At 35.8% G+C, this 24,811-nt stretch overlaps 2 protein-coding genes across 2 annotated transcripts in view; both read left to right on the top strand.

Annotated features, from left to right (window-relative positions):
- The window catches only part of LOC125271359 (complement C3-like), a 731,185-nt gene that overhangs the window by 36,895 nt on the left and 669,479 nt on the right, over window positions 1-24,811 (top strand). The window lies entirely within an intron of this gene.
- LOC125271376 (GTPase IMAP family member 7-like) lies at window positions 19,845-21,965 on the top strand. Its single transcript, XM_048195451.1, has 2 exons — window positions 19,845-20,158; window positions 20,258-21,965. Exons 1-2 carry the CDS (start codon window positions 20,107-20,109, stop codon window positions 20,905-20,907), a joined length of 702 nt encoding a protein of 233 aa, XP_048051408.1. The 5' UTR covers window positions 19,845-20,106; the 3' UTR covers window positions 20,908-21,965.

Below are 24,811 nucleotides of genomic sequence, written 5' to 3'. Positions count from 1 at the left end.
GTTCTTGCTACCTGAGCACATGTGGACATGCGCACTCTTCAAAAACGGTGCTTTAAATCTCTTGACAAACTAAAATATGTACATGACATTTGTATATATTCGAAATAAAATATACATTGTACTTAATGTCACCTTAATTATTTTGCTCAAGATAACGATTTAAGTGTCGAAATTAAAGTGTTTTCGATTCAGTTTGCGAATATTCATTATGCTTTCGAGACAAAACAAATCATGCAATGTTAGTAAGGATGGAACTTGCGATGCTAGTTGGCTAATGATGCTTTTGTGAAATATAGACACGGTATATAGACACGGTAATGGTGCGTTCAAGTCATGACGGAAAGGTCGTATTTATGAGCTGAACACACTACCACAACTACGAAATACCACAATATTAGGCTGTAGGTAGCCTATTTAGCAGTGACATTGTCAGGCTTTTCTATTTACAATGAAGTAAGCTAACTGCCTGCACACAATATGAATGCATTATGATATAACAATATAATAGCCTATGTAATGATAAAGTTTACAGTGGCTTCGTAAATTAGTTAAAAACATAAAAAGCTAAACACACCTGATGCACATTCTTTGTTCTTCATTTTCTAGAAGTCGAAGTGCTGTATTTTTGTGTAATTCATTTAGAGAAGGCACACCACCATCTTACTCCGACAAAAGTGACTTGAACGCACCTGCTGTCGTAAACACAACTTCCCACCTCATTTATACGAACTTCCTAGGACTTGAACGCACCATAACACCTTCCTCCACAGGAATATCAGGTGTAGGCTATTACACTTTATTCAAACAAACACTGGACATCATTTAAATGTGAAGAACAGGCAAATAAATAGTAAAAATGCTAAAGTTAAAAAAAAAAAAAAACACTTTTTATAAATGGTGCATTTAAGTCCTCCTGGGAAGTTCGTATAAACGAGGTGGGAAGTCGTGTTTATAATGTCAGGTGCATTCAAGTCAATTTCGTCGGAGCGGTGTGCCTTCTCTTAATTAACACAAAAATACAGCTTTTAGGTTAGCTTAAAGTTTTTAAACTCTAATTCCAGAAAATGAAGAAGGTGTGTTTTGCTTTTTATTGTTTTTTTATTAATTTATTAAGTCGCTGTAAACTTTATACAATGCCATTGTATTTTGTGCAGGAAATTGTTATTTTGTTGTAAATAAAAAAAAAGCTTGACAATGTCACTGCTAAATACCTATCCTGTGAAAACTTTTATGCACTTGTGTAAAAATGCTGTAAAGTGAGGATGCTTTTGAAAGTATTGTGCAGTTGTAAATCGTTCAGTGATGAACTTATGAGTGAATTGTGCAGTTCTCTCCCTCCAAGCGGATAGGAGAAACGGACCTCCCCATCTTATGTCAAGTTGATAGATGTAATTACTTGTAGGCTATAATGGGACAGATTTGGTTACTGCTGTAGTGAGAAAAAAAAGGCCAGGCCATCTTTGGGGGTCAGGCCCTCCTTTAGAGAGTTTGGACAAACCTCACAAGCATATTCACCTCTCTCATTGTGGCCTCCCAGCTCCGGTTTTAACTGTCCCGCTGTATATTGCACCTCGGGCAGTTTTAGGCCGTGCCCTTGTGACGAGATCTCGCAATGGGTACTATGTACCATTCGGTACGGTTACACCATCCAATTCCGGAAAAGACCACCTCCTTTCAGTGAGATTCTTCCCATGACAGTGTGTCCTTGGGTGGTCTCAGCTTTGAGTCAGGAGATTTTGTTAATCCTAGAGAAAGGGGCAATAGAGGAAATACCCCCCACTCAGATGGAGTCAGCTTTCAACAGCCATTATGTTGTGCCCAAAAAGGATGGTGGCTGAAGGATGGCTCTGGCTCCTCAAAAGTTCACAACATGTATGGACACAGCTCTGGCCCTGTTGTGGCTCCAGGGTGTCAGGATTTGGCGATAGCTCATCGAGACTTGGTACTCGATCATTTGAGGACCCTAGGGTTACGCGTAAACCTTTGGACGCCCAGACTTTGGAGCTTGGACAGAGTTGCGTCGGAACTGGCACATAAATCATTTGAAGATGCTGACAGTGTTTCTGGCACTCAAATGGTTCTTACCCTATCTGAGGGGTTATCACATATCACTCAGGATGGACAACACAACGGTAATCTCGTAACTGAATCACCAAGGGGACTATGTTCTCACTTTCTGAGCAGACCGATGAGACATGTTCTTCTTTGGGTGCAGACCAAGTTTATGTCAGTCAGAGCGGTTCATGTCCCAGCTCATCTGGAGCCTGGAGAATGGAGGCTACATCCTCAGGTGGTGAGCCTCATATGGCAGAGGTTCAGCCAAGTGGAAGTGGACTTGTTTGTTTCGAGCATAACTTTGCATTGCACACTCTGGTTCTCCCTGTCTCTTCCGTCACCTTTGGGACTGGATACTCTGGCTCAGGAGTGGCCCATGTCCTTCCCGCTGATCCGTTTGCTCACAGTGCGGGCGGATGAAACACTTGTTACACCACATCCACGTGGTTCTCAGACATGGTCAGTCTACTAGCCGGCCCTCCTTGGGAGGTTCCTCTCAGGCACGACCTGCTGTCTCAGGCCCGGGATATGATTTGACATTCCCATCCGGATTTATGGATACTGTGGGTGTGGCACCTGAGCGGAGTGTGTTAATGTGTTCTGGTCTCTCTGCTGAGATTACTGACACATCTTAATTCCAGGGCCCCCTCTACGAGGCACCTGAATGCCCTTAAGCTTTTTGCCTCTTTGTGTAGGTAATGCAACATAGACCCAGTTCATTGCCCTGTAGGTTCAATAATGGAGTTCTTGCAGAGTCATTTTTCGAAGGGGGCGGCCCCTGCCACTCTTACGGTTTATGTGGCAGCCATATCTGTTGAGCATGTGCCCATGGGAGGTATTTCTGTTGGATGTCACCCCCTGGTTCCCCCTTTCATGCAAGGGTTGAGACGGCTTTAGGCCTTTCCTCCATGTGCAAGTTCCTTCATGGGATTTGTCCATCGTCCTTGAAGTTCTAGCAGGCCATACATTTGAGCTATTGGAGTCGGTGTCAGAAAAGTTTTTGACTTTGAAGATAGTCATTTTGGTGGCTCTATCCTCTCATAAGAGAGTAGGGGATTTGCAGGCTCCTACAGTCACTCCTTCTTTTATGGACTTTGCCCCAAGGTTTATTAAAGTCTTGATGTGACCTTGGCCTGGGCATGTTCCTAAGGTTGTATCAACCCTATTTCGCTTCCTGCAGGTGGTCTTGGAGGCTTTTTCCCCTCTTGATTTGGGGACTGAGAATGACTTACGACTTCGTAGTCTATGCCGGGTGAGGGCTTTGAAGATCTATCTTGACTGCACAGTCCAGTGGTGTAGATCTGACGTATTGTTTGTATGCTTTGATAGTAAAAACAAAAGAGCTGCCGTCACCAAACAGAGAGCGTCTCATTGGGTGATTGAGGCTATCTTGGCGGCCTATGAGGCACATGGCATGGCTTCACCTCTAGGTGTGCATGCTCATTCCACCCAAGGAATGGCTTTTTCTCAAGCTCTTTTTAAAGGCTCTTCGTTGGAATATATCTGCTGTGGCAGGATGGTCCTCTCCAAACACCTTTATCAAGCTCTACAGTCTGGATGTGAGGATGGCTCCTGGCTCACAGGTTTTATCTGCTTGAGTGGACTCTCCTCTGTCTTCCAGCTATTTTCAGGTGTTATGGTATATCATTCCCATAGCGACGGTACGCAATGTTGAATGAACCTATTAAAAAGGAATGTCTCAGTTACATATGTATAACCATGGTTCCCTGAATAGGGAACGAGATGCTGTGTCAAAGGCCTTTCCCATACTTTCGATAGTGTTTCCTTCGTACAATAAAATCTGATGAAATCACGCGTAGCATGCTGATATGAGCATACGTGACATATTTCTCGGTGTGGTGCTAAACGCTACTGGCCAATAAATGGCGTGATGGTATAAGGGCTTCAGACATTCCTCATACCAGAGGTGTTCCCATAGCGACCCGTTTCCTATTCAGAGAACTTTTTTCAGGTAGCTTTGCAGAAAGGTTTCTTTAAGCGTCTTGGAGACTGCTTGTCTCCATAAACTTAAATTGTGTAAAGAAGCAGCAGGTTTTTTTTTGTTTTCATTTAATTAACAACATATGTTTCCTCATAATAGAGAGAGAGAGAAAGAGACAAAACATCAATTCCACTCACAGACAAGATGCAGAGGAACAGCATGGAAGAACCTTCAATTATGAGTATTATGCTGTTGGGTCTGATTGGAGCTGGAAAGAGCGCGTCAGGAAACACCATCATAGGAGTTAGAGAAACATTTGAGGAAGATTTTTCTCCTGTGGCTGTAACCAGGGTCTGTAATTCAACTCAAACCGTGGTGGATGGACAAACAATCACAGTGATCGACACTGTAGGACTCTCTGATACATCAGTGAAGGCTAAAGATGCTGAAACTCAAATAGAGAAGATGTTTACACATCACAGTGTTGATGTGTTTCTGCTGGTGATCAAACTGGGTGACACATTCACAACGGAGAGCATGAATGTTGTGCAATGGATCCAGGACAATTTTGGAGCAAAGGCCTTAAAACACTCAATTGTGCTCTTTACTCATGGAGATCAGTTACATGGACCAGTAGAGAGATATCTGAATAAATGTGAAACACTGCGATCAATAGTTGGTCAGTGTTCAGGAGGTTTTCATGTTTTTAACAACAAAGATGAAGATCGATCTCAGGTCACGGAGCTTCTGAAAAACATAAACTCAGTGAGAGAGAAGAATGGATACAGGAGATACACAGAACAGGATCAGAAGACTCAGAAAGATCTTACACGCAAGAAATGTGATGCTGCAGTAGCAGCAATAGGAGCAGCAGGAGCAACAGCAGCAGCAGTAATATTATTAGGAGCAGCAGCAGCAGGAGCAACAGTAGGAGCAGCAGTAGGAGGAGCAGCAGCAGTAGAAGAAGCAGTAGCAGGAGCAAGAGCAGCAACAGCAGCAGGAGCAGGAGTAGCAGCTACAGTGGGAGCAGCTGCATTAACTGTTGGGAAAGCAGCAATAATAGGAGCAGCAAGATGTGCAGCTCTGGCAGTTGTAACAACATTTGTTGCTGGAGTATATTTGTGCTAAATAATTCTCATTATAATTATCACAGTTTCTTATATATAAAAAAGTTTGTCTAAAAAGACTAATGCAATTACTGATAACATAACGTGGTAAAGTTTTGTAGCCTGTTCCATTGTTATTGTTCCTAAATTTTCTCTATAATATATGTAAAGGTTATGCAAATGTTAGAATTAAACACTTTCAAAACTATGTTCATGAAATAATCACATATTGTCATTAGTATTATATGAATGCTTTCATAATGTTGGCAGCAAACATTCTTTGAACATAATTCTTTGAACGTCCTTTAACACATTAATTATCTCATTAAGTGGAACACTGGGGATTTTTCTGTGCTCTCATTCACTTAATACTGGAATGAACAAACAAGCCCATACAGGTATCTCCTGTGAATGCAGGCTGGTAAGTAAAAGTGTGCTTTATACTATCAGTTTGCAAATGTTGAAAAAAAAGAGTATCTCACATAAGAGTGAAAAAAAGTTGTGCCCTACGTTTCTCCCTTCATCCCTGCCTAAAATTTAAACCTTGTAATCTAGTGAATGTAACCTTTCAGTTAATGATAATGGTTTGAATAAATACCAAGTATAATAAATACCAAATCATGAAACTCTAGATCATGGGTCTTCAGCCTGGTCCACTGCCCTGCAAAATGTATGTCCAACCTGCTTCAGCTTCTGATTTTCGAGCAGTCCTGAAGAGCTTGATTAGCTGCTTCTAGTGTGTCTGATTAGTGTTGGAGCTGTGTGTATGTGTGTGTGTGTGTGTGTGTGTGTGTGTGTGTGTGTGTGTGTGTGTGTGTGTGTGTGTGTGTGTGTGTGTGTGTGTGTGTGCGCAAATTAAAATAAATGTATTTTTAATTTGTTATGGTTTTGAATGTGCAATTTGTCATAATTTACTCACCCGCATGTTGTTCAAAACCTGTATGACTTTTTCTTCTTCTTCTTCTTCTGTGGAACAATAGGAGGTGTTTTCTGACTGTTCAATCTGTTCTCATATAATGTAACTTAACCGAGGGCAAATCTTCTTAACACTGTAAAATCCAATAAGTAAACCTTACTTAAAAAAGCATGCAAACCGATTGCCTTGAAAAAACCAAGTAAGGTGAAATAGGAATATGTAGAACTAACAAGTGCCTGTCTAGTATTGTACACTTACAAGAGAGTTCCAGTAACTTAAAACAAATTTGTATCGTATACTTAATCAGAGATGATTAAGATTAGATGTAGCCTACTTTCTTAGTATAGACTACTCAGAATTACTATTTTAAACAACTAAATAATTTCAAGTAAAATACACTTTGTGAGTATTCCTAACTCATTTATGCAAGTTGTGCTAAGATGATGTTTTCTGCATACAACTTGGAATTACCTTACTTCAAAGGCAATCCAGTTTACTTGTTAAAACCATGCAAACCGATTGCCTTAAAAAAAAAACAAGTAAGCGTTACTCAAATGAGTAACGCTTACTTGTTTTTTTTTTAAGGCAATCGGTTTGCATGGTTTTAACAAGTAAACTGGATTGCCTTTCACTGTCAGAAAATAAAGTACATAATTGTACCTTTAGGGGTACAATGGTACAAAGGTACAAATTTGTACCCTTGTGATTTGTACCTTAAGAGACCAGTTTTGTACCTTTGGTGACAATTTTGTACCTTTATTTAACAGTACAAAAATTGACCCTTCAAAAAGGGGACAAAACTGGCTTTGACAGCGTACAATCGTTGACTATAACAAGATATATATATTTTACACACACACACACACACACACGCTGAATTAAAATCAGAATTTATTCATTTTCACATTTTACAACATTTCATTTGAAACACATTTTTAAACATTCCAAATGATAATTTACTCACCCCCATGTCATCCAAGATGTTCATGTCTTTCTTTCTTCAGTTGAAAAGAAATTAAAGTTTTTGATGAAAACATTCCAGGATTATTCTCCATATAGTAGACTTCAATGGGCACCAAACAGTTGAAGGTCAAAATTAGTTTCACTGCAGCTTCAAATTGTTCTACACGATCCCAGATGAGAAATAAGGGTCTTATCTAGTGAAACCATCACTCATTTTCTCACACTCACACAAGTTTTATCCATAAATGCTCATCTTGAACTAGCTCTCTTCTTCTTCTTCTTTATTAGAATTCCAGCAGTGTAGACACTGCTAAGTGTAATACTGCCCTCCTCAGGTCAAAGTTTGAACTAATTGTTATATACTATTGAACTAGCATATTGCATATAAAAATTAGTTCAAACTTTGGCCTGTGGAGGGCAGTATTATGCTTAGCAGTGTCTACACTGCTGGAATTCAAATAGAGGAGAAGAAGAAGAGAGCTAGTTCAAGATGAGCATTTATGGATAAAACGTATATAATTGTCAATTTTTTTCAGAAAATGAGTGATGGTTTCACTAGATAAGACCCTTATTTCTCATCTGGGATCATGTAGAACAATTTGAAGCTGCAATGAAACTAATTTTGACCTTCAACTGTTTGGTGCCCATTGAAGTCTACTATAAGGAGAAAAATCCTGGAATGTTTTCATCAAAAACTTTAATTTCTTTTCGACTGAAGAAAGAAAGACATGGACATCTTGGATGACATGGGGGTGAGTAAATTATCAGGAAAAGTTTATTTAAAAGTGGACTAATCCTTTAAAAATGAACACTGAAGCAGTGTTAAAGTTAATGAGATAATTGATTGATGATTGAGTGATGATTGACAATTAGTGGAGACACCTGATGATAATAAGCAGAATCACTGAAGGAAAGAGAGAAAAAAAGGTGTTAATTAATGTTTTATGAATGTTTCATTTCAAGTCACCATGAAAGAGGTCAGCGTTTGCTTTAGTTGGGCTCTCGACTCTTTACCTTTCATTATTAATTGTTCTCTGGCTGCTCCAACTTTGTGTTTGTAAAGCACATTTGTTATGGTCACAATATAATTTGATGATGTCATTTAGAGTCTAAATCTCTGACTAAATCTAGAATCTAGATCTCTGTCTAAATATCAGCATCTTATTCTCAAGAACGGTGACGATAAATAATCTGACAAACAGATCAACTCTGAACATCACAAAACAAGCTACTGTCACAACAAAACAACAGAAAAATAAAAGCAAACATGAACAATCTATGAAAATTACAGGACAATTCAGATCATAATTTATTCATGCATGAAGCACTTTGTTTGATTGTCACCATTGTTGAGGGTCATATGCTGATTCTTGATGTCTGTGTGTGTTTCAAAAAAACCCTTCAGATTTTAAAAGCTCTGCTGGATCTCAAGTGGTAACAGAGATTTAATATAAAGAAATAATATATTTTTAAATTTACTCTGTTTGGTTTGCCTTTTGATTTGTAATGTTGTTCTGTAGTATAGTACTATTGTAATATTACTAACTATAGTATGTATATACTATTCTAACCTATGTATTATATAATTATATATTTTATCATTATTAGTAATGATTATAAGTAATATTTAACAGTAAAATAACTACATATTACAATATAGTAAAATACAGTAAAAATGGATCAAATTACAAAATACTGTAAAAATACAGTAAAATACTGTAATATAGTTATACAGTAGTGTTCTTTGTACTGTAAAATTGCATTACAGTACATTGCTGTAAAGCGAAATACAGTGCATTGCTGGCAACTGTGCTGCCAGTACTGTACTGTAAAAATACAGGGAAATCTTTAACAGTGTAACATATAGACCACTTTTCATATTGAGTTCATATTGTGGACTAGTTATATTTTATCGAGTTTGTTTCAAGTCTGTTCTGCTTTTGAAGTTGAGGATGGACTAAACCCTCTTCATATTTCTGTTCTTTTCTCTCTTGTTGATATTTCATAACAGAGTTATCACTTATATCGCTTAATGTAAAGGGCATTCAAGATATTGTAAAAAGAAAAGCAATATTTTTGTTTTGTAAAGAGATGAAGGCAGATTTTATTTTTTTACAAGAAGATGTTTTGTTTTGGAAGAACCAGTGGGGTGATGATCTTTGGTTAGCACATGGAAATAATCATTCAGCGGGTGTGAGCATATTAAAAGGCAACTTCAGAGGGAAAATTCTTTGTAACAAATGTGATGTCAAAGGGCATTGGGTTATTTTGGTTATTGAAACTAGCAGTAATTTGTTTATATTATGTAATGTTTATGGATACAATTCCTCTTTCTTAAATTCTGATTTGTTAGAAACTATAGAGGAAAATGTCAATATTCTCTCAACTAAATTTCCAATGGAAAAGATAATTATTAGTGGAGACTTCAATATGGTTCATGATAATGTTCTAGAAAGATTCCCCCCAAAGTTTTTAATAAGAATAACAATCTCCAGAATTTTTGTGATAATTTAGCTCTCATAGACATATGGAGAAATAGAAACCCCCTCATTAGACAATTTACATGGAGCAATAAGCAGATAACTCAGCAATCGAGAATTGACTTTTGGCTGATTTCCTCTGATTTAGAACAGAAATTTTAGAAACAGAAATTTGCCCAGCTATTCTCACCGATCACAAAACTTTAACCTTAAAGATTAAATCTGAACATATACAGTATAATTCTAGAAATGTAGGTTATTGGAAACTAAACAATTCACTTTTGTACCATGAAGATTATATGAAACAAATCCAATTATTAATAAATAAATACTGGAAACAGGCAAATATTCAAAAGGAATATGGCATGATGTGGGAACTATTAAAATTTGAAGTAAGAAAATTTAGCATTCAATTTGGGGAAAAAAAATGGCGATGAAAAAAAGAAAACCTATTCAAGACATAATTAGAGAGATTTCAAATTTAACTCAAACACCCCACCCACCCAATAATGATATTTTAGAAAATTTACAGAAAGAACTACACAATATTTATCAAGAAAAAGCCAAAGGTGCTTTTGTAAGATCTAGAAGAAAATGGATGGAAGAAGGTGAAAGAAACAGTAAATACTTTTTTAGTCTTGAAAAAAGAAATGCAGAAATGTGTCTGATTAGAAAGCTAAAAATTAATGACATTGTTACTGAAGACCTAGTTATGATTTTTAAATTTGTTTCTAAGTATTATAAAGATATCTATTCATTAGAAGAAAATCAAGATAATTCCATTCTTTTTAAAACAATTAGAAATCCAAAAATGCTATCTTTAGAAAGTCAAATTCAATGTTCCCAAAACCTTTCTCTAAATGAAATTGAGAAATCCATTAAAGCACTAAAAATAACAAATCACCTGGAATCACAATTCTATTTTTTATTTATTTATTTATATTTTGCAATTGTGAGTTTACATCTCACAATTCTGACTTTTTCCCCTCAGAATTGTGATATATAAACTATGATGGTGAAAAAAAAACAGAGATGCACAGTCCAGCACACATTCTTCCTCCTCTCCTCTATCTCTTATTCTCCCTTGTCCTGATCCAACTTGTCCTCTTCTCCTTCATGTATTCCTCTCCCTTACCCAGACTTTTTTTTTTTTTTGCTCCTCATGTGTTGTTCTCCATACACTCAGAACAAATCTGATTCAAAGAGTCCTATTTTGTATGTCCATGTAATGGAAAGAAGTTCAACATCTGACTATGCCTCCAACTGAGACTGGAATCTGCTCAATATTTCAGTGATCTGCTAATAAAAAATGCTTATCAATTGTTTCAGTATTTGTTTTATATATATTTTTTTCAACACTGTTGAGCTGCTGTTGTTTTATCCTATATTTAATGATTGGAACATTGGGTCTTCATTTCTGACATGCTGTGTTTAAGCATTTGTATATAAGATGAGAAAGATCCATGATTTTGATATGGGGAAAGCTTACGTGAAAAGAAAATGTAAGCATTTTAGAAATGTGTTAATTGGCTGAATTTTGTGTGAAACGACATGAATTGAATGGTATGGTCACAACAGATGGATGTTCTGCTAAATGTGTTTAGAGTTTTGAAAATGTGACTACAGATTGGACAAAAGTATGTTAGTAATTGAAAAAAAAAAACGTAAGTCAAAGTCAGGGGCCATGGTGTCCTTTGAAAATCCATGGCAAAAGTGGACAACAGATCTTGTATCATGAAGCAGAAATAGTGTAATCTTTAGCAGACATGGAGATCCAGAAAGAAATCTAAAAATTAAACCCTTTGACTTTAGTCTGTGAAAAAAAGAAAGTTTTTATCCTTCATTTAACAAAATATGTTTCCTTATCATAGGAAGAGGAACAGCATGGAAAACCATCCTCTAAGTAAGTATTGAATTATCCATCCATCCATCCACCCATCTAACTGTCTGTAGCAGCTAGTATTGGATTATTATTATTTTTTTTAAAAAAACATAAAATTGTGTAACAGCCACACAGTGTTGTGTTACACAGAAAAACTCCCAGTGTTAAATTAACACTCTCATCTGAGAACTGATAAATCTTAAAATATGTCAGTGCCATTGTTCTGTAACAAGATGTATATATACAATGTATATATAAGATGTGTGTATATATATATATATATATATATATATATATATATATATTATCTAAAATGTGTGCTGCACTTATTCGTCTTTTCAGTTGATTTCATCTAAGGCTGTGGCTGAAGTCAGTTGTAGTTCTTGTTTCTCTTTCCTTCAGTGATTCTGCTTGTTATCATCAGGTGTCTTCAATAATCATCACTTAATTAATCACTTGAGTATATGATATCAGACGTGAGTATATGATATCGTATCGTGCTGGGGAGGGCGATGGGGCCTCAGGCCCCATGGACATTAAATGAACATTAAATGTGTAAATAAAATAAAAAATAAGCCACAGAATCAATATTTTATTTTATTTTATTGTAAAATATTATGTTATGACATAACTGTTTGGAAATTCTTTGAGAAGTTTTCTCTTTAAGAAGTTCTTGTCTTTTATTTTGTAATTTATTGTTTTTATTTTTTAAACAGTGTAATGACTTTAATTATTCACATTTCCTTGAAAATATTCATTTTCTAATCTTTAAACTGTTTTAAGACTTTTATAATGTGTGATTAAATGTTTTTGATGTGTTTTTCACAGTTTGAATTAGGGCTGGGCGATATATCGCATGCGATTCTCACGCGCATTTCGTCAGTAAAGCCGGTTCCCTGATTACCGCTAAATCGCCATCACCTGCTTTCAAATGGTGCGCCATTTAATAAACAGAGCCGTAGTTCACTGATAAGCCACGCAAATATCGCGTTCATTATCGAAGGCGATTCATCTGCGATATGAACGTGATATTGCGTGGCTTATCAGTGAACTACGGCTCTGTCTATTAAATGGCGCTCCATTTGAAAGCAGGTGATGGCGATTTAGCGGTAATCAGGGAACCGGCTTTACTGACGAAATGCGCGTGAGAATCGGATGCGAAATATCGCCCAGCCCTAGTTTGAATGGTTTTGTTCCTCATAAGTTTGTAACAGATTGCAAACAATTTGATTATCTGGGGTAAAAAAAACGTAACAAAAATACTTGGTAACACTTTATAATAACTCATGCTATGAATCTTTAGTTAAGCATTAGTAAATAGTCATTTAATCATTTATAAAGCATTGTCCCTACATTAGACATTAGTAAGCAGTTTATAAATACAGCTATAAACGCTTTGTTCTTGATTTATAAGCATATCTATAATGTGTTTAATAGTTGTATCGTCATACTTTATTTATTAATGATCAATTTATCATTTCTAAATTAAGTATTACATTATTTACTAACTAGTTATTTAGGAGTTGTCAGTGGTTCATAAGATCATTTAGAAAGTGATTATATGATTATAATTATAGTGTAATAAACTATTTATAAACTGAACATTTATACATATTATTTAGACATAATATTAACCACCTTTTTCAAGACATGTAACTGCTTTAAAAAATCATAAATGGGGTAATGATGTACTTTATGTCTTACAAAAAAGTGTCTTGAGCTTGTGTTCACCACAGACCTTATTTCAGCCATTTAATCAAAAACCCGTTTGAAAAAACCCACTGACTTCGGCACCATGGAACTGCGTTTCTGTGTTTTGGCCTACAAAGTGACGTGATACCTGCACCACGTGAGAAGTTGCGGCACAGCGCCACCTAGTGTTGGGGAATAATGGAAAATTTTATTTTTGCTTATAGCTTCAGAATATTTGACCTTTAATAGTTTGATATCAAGCTGAATGATACCCAATTTTCCCATGTCAATCATTTAGAATTTTGCAGTAATATTCTGTATTTTATGAACGCAAAAGGTTATTATTACAGAACTTGATTTGTGTCATCAGTGTAATGTTCTGAAGGAGCCTGAGAGGCTATAAAGGAGCTGCGTAGTGTTTTATGCAATATCTTGGCACCACAACTCTCTTTTGCACTTTCATGGTCATGCTCTGATAATAATAATACATTTTATTTTAAGGCACCTTTCAAAACACTCAAGGACACTGTACAGTTGAGTGATAGTAATAAAATCAAATCAATACAACAAACAACAGCTATTTAATATTAGATTATTTATATTTTTACAAATATTTTGGGTTCTATATGTTACAGTTGCTGGTTGTAAGATAGAAGTATAACATTCTTTAATAAATCCACAAGAAGGGTAATCCACAGACATGTTCAACGGAGAGACAACCACACAATACACAAACGATACCGGAAAATACTGAACAGGAAACACAGGGCTTATTTACACTGGGAAACAAGGAGGGTGATTGAACACAGCTGAATGTGGTGATTGGGGTGATCAGTAACCATGGTGAATAACTAGTGGCGGGAAATGGTACAACACAAGTCCAAAACAGAGTGCACATGTAACACTATAAACATTATTGCTTCAAATTAATACGTTATATTATTGTTGCTGGAGATGGATGCATGTGATTGGTTATATATAATATGGCGGGTATGACACGTGATCCGATTCATGATTCGATACACTGATTCATAACGCTCTGTGTTTTGAAATCAGCCATCACTATATAAATCGTTATTTTGTTTTTTTGGCACACCAAAAATATTCTCGTGGCTTTATAATATTAATATTGAACCACTGTACTCACATGAACCGATTTAAATATGTTTTTAGTACATTAATGAATCTTGAGAGAGGAAATGTCATTGCTCCCTATGAAGGCCTCACGGAGCCATCGGATTTCAACTAAAATATCTTAATTTGTGTTACGAGGATCAACGAAGGTCTTACGGATGTGAAACGGCATGAGGGTAAGTAATAAATGACAGAATTTTCATTTTTGGGTGAACTAACCCATTCCAATTCAGCCAGCATAGTGTCTAAAACAGGGAGATACAACTGACATTTAAACATCTGTGATTCTGACTCTCATGCGTCTCATTTTCATCACGCCTAGTTAGGCCTAAAATGACTTGTACTCTTAGTTTAATCTTTACAGATGCGTTTTCTCTCTTTGGCCAGGTGAGGGAGCTACTTCATCTGGCAAATCTTTCTGTCAAGACAATCTGCTCTGCTCGGTTCTTGATAAAAACAAATCTTGTAAAAACATTAATCAGTGTCACCATGGAGACTCTTGACTAGTCCTCTCTAGCTCTTTAAGCCATCAGCACATGAATAACCATCTTCTCTGCCAAACAGCATGTGTTTGACTTACTGTAGGCCTACATGTGTAGATGATTTACTGTAATATTTAAATGAATGCATATGTCCTCATTGCAATAATATAATGTGTTCAGTTCATATCCTGTCCCATCTTAAAGAGAGATTAATAAACAGTTTATCAGTAGTATGGTGGCATCCTGAGCATTTTTATATTCACCATGAGAGCATCAAAAGCTGCTGTTGAGATTTGAGAGTTGATGTGTGCTAAAGCTCCAGAGGAGCAGATATATTTGGGTTTTTGCTCAACTACTTGGTTCCCATAATCTGGACTCTCTGGAGGAGGAGAGAGGATGTGAGGACGCCTCGCAGGAACAGAGCTGACTTATGCATTATGAAGAATTATATATTGAGTTAAACCTACAGTCATATCTGTGATCAGATTTTGAGGATAGAGTCTATGATTTCATGACTACATTGTTAATTATAACAGGGAACTTTCTCATAACTTCGGCTAACGTTCTGGCTGTCAAGAAAGTGCACTGATCATACAGAAATCATTCTTCTTCAGAAATCATTGTGCATCGGTGCGTTGTTAATATCTAGTGGTGGTGTTATTTTTTCTCATCATATTTTCATTAACAGTATGTTTTACATATAACTCAATTTTTCATCTTGTCTTTATCACTGATGAAATTAACTATCATTTTTTGCTTTCTGTTTAGTGTCTTTCGTTGTTAGTTAATTAAACAGCAGGGGCGCTTTTTACCCCAGATATCAAACTTTTACATTCTTCTGTTATTTGAAAAACTGTTGCTTTGCTTTAGTTACCTTAATCAAAACTGAAAATCATTACGAAGACCTTAAATATTTTTTTTTTCGATTGCCATTTGCTACTTAAATCGACAACATTAAAATATATGTATTAAATGAAATTAGCGTCGAATCGACTTTAGGTTTCTCTCCGCGATCGTGTCAAGGATCAGTCATTCAGTGAAATCAAACAACTTTCAGTTAGGCTACACGGTAGTACGTCATCATCAAACCTGCTTGTAAACACCATGGTAAACACCAGGAAGTGAAGTGAAACTTGGTGGAGCTCATCTTCATACATGGATATGATCTTCATATAGGTCAGTAAATGATGGAAAAGGGTTCGCATTCATTAATGTTCATAATGGTCACAGTTTTATATGACGCTATGATTTGTTCAGTTTCGTTTATATTGTCAAGTGACAAGGTGAAAGGAGTGATTGGCTTACACGTCACACTCACAGGTGTAGCTTACCTAAACTCAAATCTTACTGCCTGAGCAAAATAGACATAGGGTATAACGGGGCTAAAGGGTCCGTGTACGTTTTGATAGTTTGTTTTCCGATTTGAAATGAAAAACGCAGAAACGTTTCCCGTTTTTTCGTTTGTTAAAAAAAAACGGAAAAACGAGATTTTGACTCGATTTTCGTTTTTTTCGGGTCACGGATAGAAAACGGAAACACGACTTCAAAATTCGTTTTCCACATGTGGGCGGTCATTACACGCCCCTTTCAGCCGATTGGTCTATCAAATCTGAGCCAGTGACGTCATATTCAGTTCGTTCAACAAAATAACAGTCCTCTGCTGCTATATCAGTAGATGTCATAAATCGGCTTTCTTCTGTGCAACCTAACACGTATTTCACAGAAATATGTTTGCAAAGATAAAAAAAGTAAAAAAAAAAACTACAGTAAATTTAATTAAGTCTGTTTTTAAGCTGTCATTGTGTTTTTAAAATGTAAAATGTAGATGCCTCTACATCTGTTACCAAGCGCATGACATCCTTTGGGCTACTACCACCGATCAATAGGCTATACATAATGATAGACTATTCTCTATTATAGATCAGTGGCTACTGCACTCATTTTTTTTCTTTTTTTTTTTTCTTATTTTAATGTTTTGTTTTATACATTTAAATTCAATCATTTAGCAGACGCATTCTTTGCAGTAGACTATGCAGTCATATTAGAAAATAGGCTATCCACTAGGTGGCAACACCTAATAACGGTATCACCATCGGGGGGCTTTTTAGTTTTCCTTAGCTTATAAATGGCCATACAGATTTTATCTCTTAATTAAATACTTTTATGAACACAGTGAACATTATTATATGTCACAGTTTACTTGCTATCCTCACTTTTTCTGTCTTTCCTTCGCTTTTGAATGAATTAGCTATAAATGGCCCTGAACATTTTACTTTCAATTTCGATTTAACGGCTATTGGCGATTCTGCGTCAATTGCTTTAGTGGACAACAGCAAAACAAAAACTCTCGTATATTAAACATAGAACTTTTATTATCTTTGTAATTATTTTATTATCTTTTATCATCTTTGTAATTATTTTATTTTGTAAATATTCGTGGCTTAAACAGCGGGAAAATTTACTATGTATGCAGTTCTGTGGATGTTTTGAAAAACTTAAACTAAACGAAAATTATTGTTGCCTTGTCAATATAATTTCTGTTTTTCCCCCTGACTTTCAACTGATGCGATCATCGTTTCATTAACCGATAAGATTATATTAAATTAGAATTAAACGAAATTTGATAAATGTGAATCATTAAAAAAAATCCCAAGGGTTTAGTTTTAGCCTACATGAACAAATAGCAAAAAAAAAAAAACAACAGAACATGAGGATTCATCATCATCACGCACCTGCAGCGCTTCTGTGAACGGAGAACAAAGGATTCAATTATATAAAAGGAATAAATAGCCTATGTCTATGCACGAAATTTATTTCACTTAAGTAATTAACATATTACCAAAATGAAAAGGGAAAAAATGCGACAATATGAGTGTCGGTTCATTTTTGAGAAGTTCACAGAAAGGAAACCGAGACGGCAGAAAATGTCTTTGTTTATTTTACGAGCAATGTTTTGTTTTTATTGTGAGTGTACAAAAATAATAGGCCTATTTAACCCTTCACAGATTCGAATGGTGTTACATATATTTGACCATAAATGTCTAAGTATTTTAAGTTGTTTCCGCTTTTATAAGAAAATTCAAGTGAACGCGTCGGCGCCTCACGCGCACACAACATCAGTTTTAGTAACTTGACATAACAGCCTGTTAACTGTCAAAATAACATACATTCAACCAAATATATAAAAAGTTATACTGCTCATTTTAAGTAGTCTGTGTAGGCTACAATAAAAGCGTTTAAATAATAAATATAGCTAGTTTAGCCTCCAAATCGTGAATATTGAAACATTTGGATTTGTGTCAAATTAGAGAGGTAGTTATAACGCCGGTTTCTGTTTCAATTCAGCTTTAAATTAATTCGTTTTGGCTTAACATTTATATATTATTTTTGTCATAACTAAAATAGCTATGTAGCTGTAATTTTGATCTTTAATGTTTGATCTTTACATATTCCCTCAATCTTTTAACCAAAAGGGTTATTAACATTAGCCTATATTTAGCAGGCAATGTTAGGCTATATAAAATAAATAAATAAAGAGAGATGAGCTATTGTTCGTTTTTCAAAATTGCTTACACTACTTATTTATTGTGATTTATTATATTTATTCAAAATAGAATAAAATAAAAACTGTAGTTTTTTTTTTTTTTTTTTTAATCTGTGCTTTTCATCCGCTCCTCTGTGTGGGCAGTTTCACTATGCATATTAAACTACAAACAGCATTACAACAGTCTGTGTGCTGATTAACATTTCTGAAATAAATATTTCTGTGAAATACGTGTTAGGTTGCACAGAAGAAAGCCGATTTATGACATCTGCTGATATAGCAGCAGAGGACTGTTATTTTGTTGAACGAACTGAAGATGACGTCACTGGCTCAGATTTGATTGACCAATCGGCTGAAAGGGGCGTGTAATGACCGCCCACATGTGGAAAACGAGTTTTGAAGTCGTGTTTCCATTTTCTATCCGTGACCCGAAAAAACGAAAATCGAGTCAAAATCTCATTTTTCCGTTTTTTTTAACAAACGAAAAAACGGGAAACGACCGTTTTCTCGTTTCTGCGTATTTCATTTCAAATTGGAAAACAAACTATCAAAACGTACACGGACCCTAAAGGAACACCTTAAACTTTTCAGTACTCCCATAGTGTATGATTTGCTGTGTGTGTGTGTGTGTGCATGTTTATATTACATTGTGGGAACCAAATGGTCCCCACAAGGATAATAAAAAAACCTGAGATCACCTACATTGTGGGGACCAGTCAGCAGTCCCCATGGGGGAAATGGATTAATCAACATACTAAATAATAAATTGATGTTTTTTGTGTTTGTTTTGTGTTTGTTGAACATTGATGGGGCAACAGATTTTGATACAAATAGGCTACTTTAGCTAAAATAATATACTTTTAATAATGTATTTTAAGACTATTTTTGTTCAAAAGAATACTGTTTTCTGTTTATTTTGATAATTATTTTTTTTTGTTCAATAAATATGCCTTAATTTATATACGTTAATATAAAATATATTTTAAAAATACTGAAGAAAAATTTAAAAAAGCAAAGATTCTGAAAGCATTGAATGAAATCCCATAATGACTTAATATAATAAACTGTAATTTATTGTTACTACTGTAAATTTATATGATACGATTAATATCATATTTTTAAATATGATTGTTTCATTGTAAATATGTGTAAATATGTGTAAATAAGTGTATTATCAAATTTGACACCTAATTTGATATAGATATATGATATTTACCATATATCAAATAGACAAGAGCCGTCATTATTTTCATTATTAAACACTTGCAGTCTGTATAATTCATAAACACAACTTCATTCTTTATAAATCTCTCCATCAGTGTGTAATGTTAGCTTTAGCCACGGAGCACAGCCTCAAACTCACTCAGAATCAAATGTAAACATCAAAATAAATACTGTACTTACATGATTCGATGCATGCGTGCAGCATGCATGATGATCATCTTGTAAAGATCCATTTGAGGGTTATATTAGCTGTGTGAGCTTTGTTTTTTGCACTGTATTACAGTCACGAGCTTGGTGGGCAGTGAGCACGAGATTTAAAGGGGCCACGGACTGAATCGGTGCATAGTTAATGATGCCCCAAAATAGGCAGTTAAAAAAAATAATTTCAAAAAAATCTATGGGGTATTTTGAGCTGAAACTTCACAGACACATTCAGGGGACACCTTAGACTTATATTACATCTTGTGAAAAAGCATTCTAGGGCACCTTTAAACTTAAGCTGAATTTCTGCACCATCTAGTGGTTTAAAAGAGAATAGTCAAAAGTCAAATATGCTTTTTACCCGGTGCACCTTTAGCCCTGTTGTACACTAATGTAAAATAAACATTTTGATTTGTTGTGTGTAAAGAAGCAGCAAGTTTTTTTAATTAACAAAATATGTTTTCTCATAACAGAAAATAATCAATATGTCCACTCAAGGCAAGTTGCGGAGGAATAGCATACGGCATCCTCCTGATGGTAAGTATGGATAATTTTCTGTATCCTACCATGCTATTTTATTTTATGCTATTTATCTATCCATCTGACTGTCTGTCTATCTGTTCATCTTATTTACAGTGTCAGATGTAGATATTATGCTGTTGGGCTCGACTGGAGCAGGAAAGAGTGCGTCTGGAAACACCATCATAGGTGGAGTTAAACCATTTAAAGAAGATTTTTCTCCTGAGGCTGTGACCAAGTTCTGTGAATCAGCACAAACAGAGGTGGATGGACAAACAATCACAGTGATCGACACTGTAGGACTCTCTGATACATCAGTGAAGATCACAGATGCTCAAACTGAAATAGAGAGGATGTTACGGAGTACAAATCTTGATGTGTTTCTGCTGGTGATCAAACTGGGTGACACATTCACAAAGGCCAAAAGAGAAGCTGTGAAATGGATCCAGGAGAATTTTGGAGCAAAGGTCTTAAAACACACAATAGTGCTCTTTACTCATGGAGATCTGTTACATGGACCAATAGAAGATTATCTGAGTAAATGTGAAGCACTGCGGTCAGTAGTTGATCAGTGTTCAGGAGGTTTTCATGTTTTTAACAACAAAATTGAAGAGCGATCTCAAGTCTCTGAGCTTCTGGAAAAGATTGAGTCACTGAGGAAGAAGAATCAATACAGGAGATACACTGAGCAGGACTATAAGGAGACTCAGGATGAACTACTACACAGAAAAGGTGTGACTGGAGTAGGAGGAGGATTACAGCAGTAGCAGTAGCAGCAATACTAGCAGTAGTAGTGTTATCAGGAGGAGCAGCATCAGGAGTAGGACAAGCAGTACCAGTAGGAACAGCAAGGGCATCTATGTTACAAGCATCTGCATCAACTGCAGGAGTATTAGAAAGAGCAGCATCAGGAGTATCAAGAAAATTAGTAGAAGCAGCAGGAGCAGCAGTAGCTTCTATGATGGGAGCAGCCGCATTAACTGCAGAGCAAGCAGCAATAATAGGAGCAGCAGTAGGTGTAGTTCTGGTAGCAGCACTTGGTGCTGGAGTGTGTTTAATGAATAGAAAATATAACTCTAAAGAGAAAGAAAGAAAAAAGTAAAAGAGAGAAAAAAAGTGTCTGCAAGCCAGTGTCGTTTTAGTTTTTATTTTACTTTTATTATAGTTTGATTTTAGTTCTATTTGTAGTTTTTACTTGGGAGATTTGTTTTAAGAATTTAGATGTGCAATTTGTTTCCTGTTTTGTCCCTTTTTTATGAATTTATTAAAATTTGGCATATGGGCCCCAGAAAGACATGAATGACACTGCTTATAATCAGACTGTCAGCTCGTGATGCACAAATATGAGCCATAATACACACCATTTCACACCAAGTAAACAAACCTGTTCTTAATAGATAGATTCATATGTTAATCACCAAAGAAATCAGATTTTGTTTGCAAATTTAGCTTCATTTAACCATATTTAAAAAGAAGCCTTATTTACCCGTGGCCAGCAGAGGGCGCTGTGTCATGCAGCGAGTGTGTGTGTGTGTCAGGGATGAAGAAGGCATGTGACAGTTTGAAGTTGTTTATGAGAATTAACAGAGGTTTACCTCTAACTAACGTTGATTTTTTTTTTTTTTTATGGAAATTGTTTGAAGTCACCATTATAGTGAAAAGCGTTTGCTTTAGTTGAGCACTTGACTTGGATTTTCTTAAATGACTTTTTTACACTAATTGCAACAGTGTTTCATTAAGAACACTTGTGCTTTAATGAAATAGACAGCTGAAGTTTCTGCTTTTATGACATTGATTAAAGTATTAGTTCACTTTCATATAAAATTTTCCTGATAATTTTCTCACCTCCATGTCATGCAAAATGTGTTTTTCTCTTTCTTCAGTCGAAAAGAAATGAAGGTTTTATAAACACAAATGATTGCCTTGCACGTGCTTCCACTTTCCGTATTCTTCAAAAAGTTTACACTGTATGTCCTACGCCTTCCCTATTCTACTTACGGAACGAACACGGCACCAATTCCATTCCAAGTGAATTTCGTTTTGTAAAAATTGTATCTTAATTTTAATCAATGTTTCATCAACCAATTGCCTGGATTTAATAAATAAGAAGCAAATATAGCAGACAATATAATCATGGCAAGGATCTAAACGGATCTATCCATCAGAGCGGATCAGAATGGATCTTCCTCACACAACAGGACCGCTACCTGTTAAGACACTTCAAACTGATAAACACAGTTTCAATCTCCCCTTTTGCCAAGACACCTCAAACTGCACCACACAGCCCTAATCCCCCTTCCGGAGATGTCTTATCTATGCAACGCAGTTCAAATTTCCCCCTTTGGAAAGTGTCCTGACTGTAATCCAGAGATATCTTAACCATGCACTACAGCTTAAATTTCCCATGGTTTGTCCCCTTATCCAAATGTACCAAATTTGAACCTAATCACTTTCTTCCTAATTCTCCCAGCTCTTTCAACCAGACAGCAATATTTAAAATGCATTAAAAGTCAGAATAACAAGATGATACATAAAATATATAAAATACATTAAAAATGAAATAAAAACAGGAAAAGGAATTAAAAGAATAAAAAGATAATACGTATAAAATAAAGTGCAAACAGTTCGGACATAGCACAGTGCTCAATCAGCAAATGCACAGATAAAAAGATGTGTTTTGAGTCTGGATTTGAATGTGCGGCGCGGATATTCCTTCAACAGTTTCAACAGTTTCAGGCGCGGACGCGATCAATGGCGCGTACACTGGAGCGCGTCTTAGGCTAAATGAACCGAAACTCAGCGGCTGCTTGCCTCACAGACATGAGAAATATATATATAGAAAGCTTGAAATATCTAAAAACGAAAAGAAATAGGCTACTCTGATTATGTAGCCTAATCCGAATGAAATGTGCATTTTCTCTCTAGGCGTGTCGAGTATGAGGAGAAGATGAGAGTCAGCAATGTCAACTTCATCTTCGCAGCCGACACTGATTCAGAAAACATTACTTTATTAATAAATAATTAAAATGTCTCCTTGCTGTTTTGGTCACATTCATAATCATTCGTTTTGCCGGTTCTTTATGGCAAGCTTTATACGTGCGCTATAGCCTAAATTACGATCATTATTATGGTTTATTCTCTCCAGTATTTAAGAAATTAAATTAATATAAATGTGATTAGTCAACGTTTCTGGAGGTGTTTCGTTGCTGTTTATCGCAGTATATAGGACCTTCGAACCAGAAAGACACAGCTTACATTTGACTAAAAGGTTTTTGTCTTTATGCTCAACCAGAGTGAAATAATGGGCATATTTCCACTTTGAGAAACTCGTCTTGCTCTCGCCTTGACTCTCCATGACTGCCGCACATACTTGAATAAACGGAAACACGCCCACAGTGCGTCTTCATGTTTACAGTGGTTGGCATCCACCAATCCTACAATGCGTCGCTGCTGTAAACAGGTTAGGCTGTAGGCTACACTTCAGCCAAAATTAATTAATTTAAAAAAGTAACGGACAACGCACCATATGGTTACGGTAACGGAGTTAATTTATTTAAAAAGTAATGCATTAGTTACTGTCAAAAGTAACTGCGTTTGCCCAACACTGTTCCTCGTCTGGCATCGTTCAAAGCTCTTTAAAGCTGCACTGAAACTGTAATTTTGTCCTTCAGCCGTTTGGCGGCCATTGAAGTCCACTATAAGGAGAATAATCCTGGAATGTTTTTTATCAAAAACCTTCATTTCTTTTTGACTGATGAAAGAAAGACATGAACATCTTGGATGACATGGGGGTGAGTAAATTATCAGGAAAATGTTATTTTAAAGTGGACTAATCCTTTAAATACAACTTAACTGAGGTACCTCAAAAAGTTGAGTGAATTAATTTTTAGATTTATTTATTTTTTACAGTGTTGTTCAAACCCCATTTATATTAGAATGACTTCTGTAAAGTTTATCCTCAAACAAAAGTTACTGCAATATCATTAAGGTAAACATTTGACTTTTCAGGGTCAGTTATTTACATTTTAACTTTAATTGTGGCTGTAAAGGTAATTGTCAGGTCAAGGTTCTTACACTGTTTAATGTTTAATTTAATTTCATTTCCGTTTTGTTTTGTTTTGTTTTTTTCCCACAATAGGTGGCCTTAACTACTATGTACTTACATAAAAAAGCACAATGTATTTATTATGTTCCCATTGTATTGCAAAACACTTTTGCTGTTATTGATGTGGATACGGGTAAGGTTACGGACAGGTTTGGTGGATTGGGTAGGTTAAGGGTTGGTTAATGTGTAAGGGATGGGTCAACAGTGTAATTATAAATGTAATTACAGAAATTAATTACAGATGTAATTACATGCAGACATTTTTTAAAAATATAACTACAATGTATACACAATAAGTGCATTGTACCAATTTATTAATATGATGTTTTATTAACAAAGTTCGGGAGGAGCACGTTCAGATAATTAACCTAATTAGCACAGGTGGAGAGCATTCAGTTAATCAACTCAACCAATGTCAAGAGGTATAAATTCAGCAGACTTGCCTCTGTTCATCTGAGAGTTTATCAGCATCCCTCCTCCACCCCATCTCCTCACTTCTAGTTCTATCTACTTTTACCACATTGGGGGGAGTACTCTGGGTTCGGGCCAAAATTCCGAGCTCGGAG

The sequence above is a fragment of the Megalobrama amblycephala genome, linkage group LG7, assembly GCF_018812025.1.
Source record: "Megalobrama amblycephala isolate DHTTF-2021 linkage group LG7, ASM1881202v1, whole genome shotgun sequence".
NCBI lineage: Eukaryota > Metazoa > Chordata > Actinopteri > Cypriniformes > Xenocyprididae > Megalobrama > Megalobrama amblycephala.
The sequence above is the reverse complement of the archived record's forward strand: the minus strand, read 5'-3'. Positions and strand labels throughout refer to the sequence as shown.

Excerpts from the sequence above, each read along its gene's own strand:
- LOC125271376 (XM_048195451.1), top strand. The coding sequence starts at position 20,107 with ATGTCCACTCAAGGCAAGTTGCGGAGGAATAGCATACGGCATCCTCCT. Across the intron at positions 20,159-20,257 it reads CATACGGCATCCTCCTGATG|TGTCAGATGTAGATATTATG; the intron begins GTAAGTATGGAT and ends TCTTATTTACAG.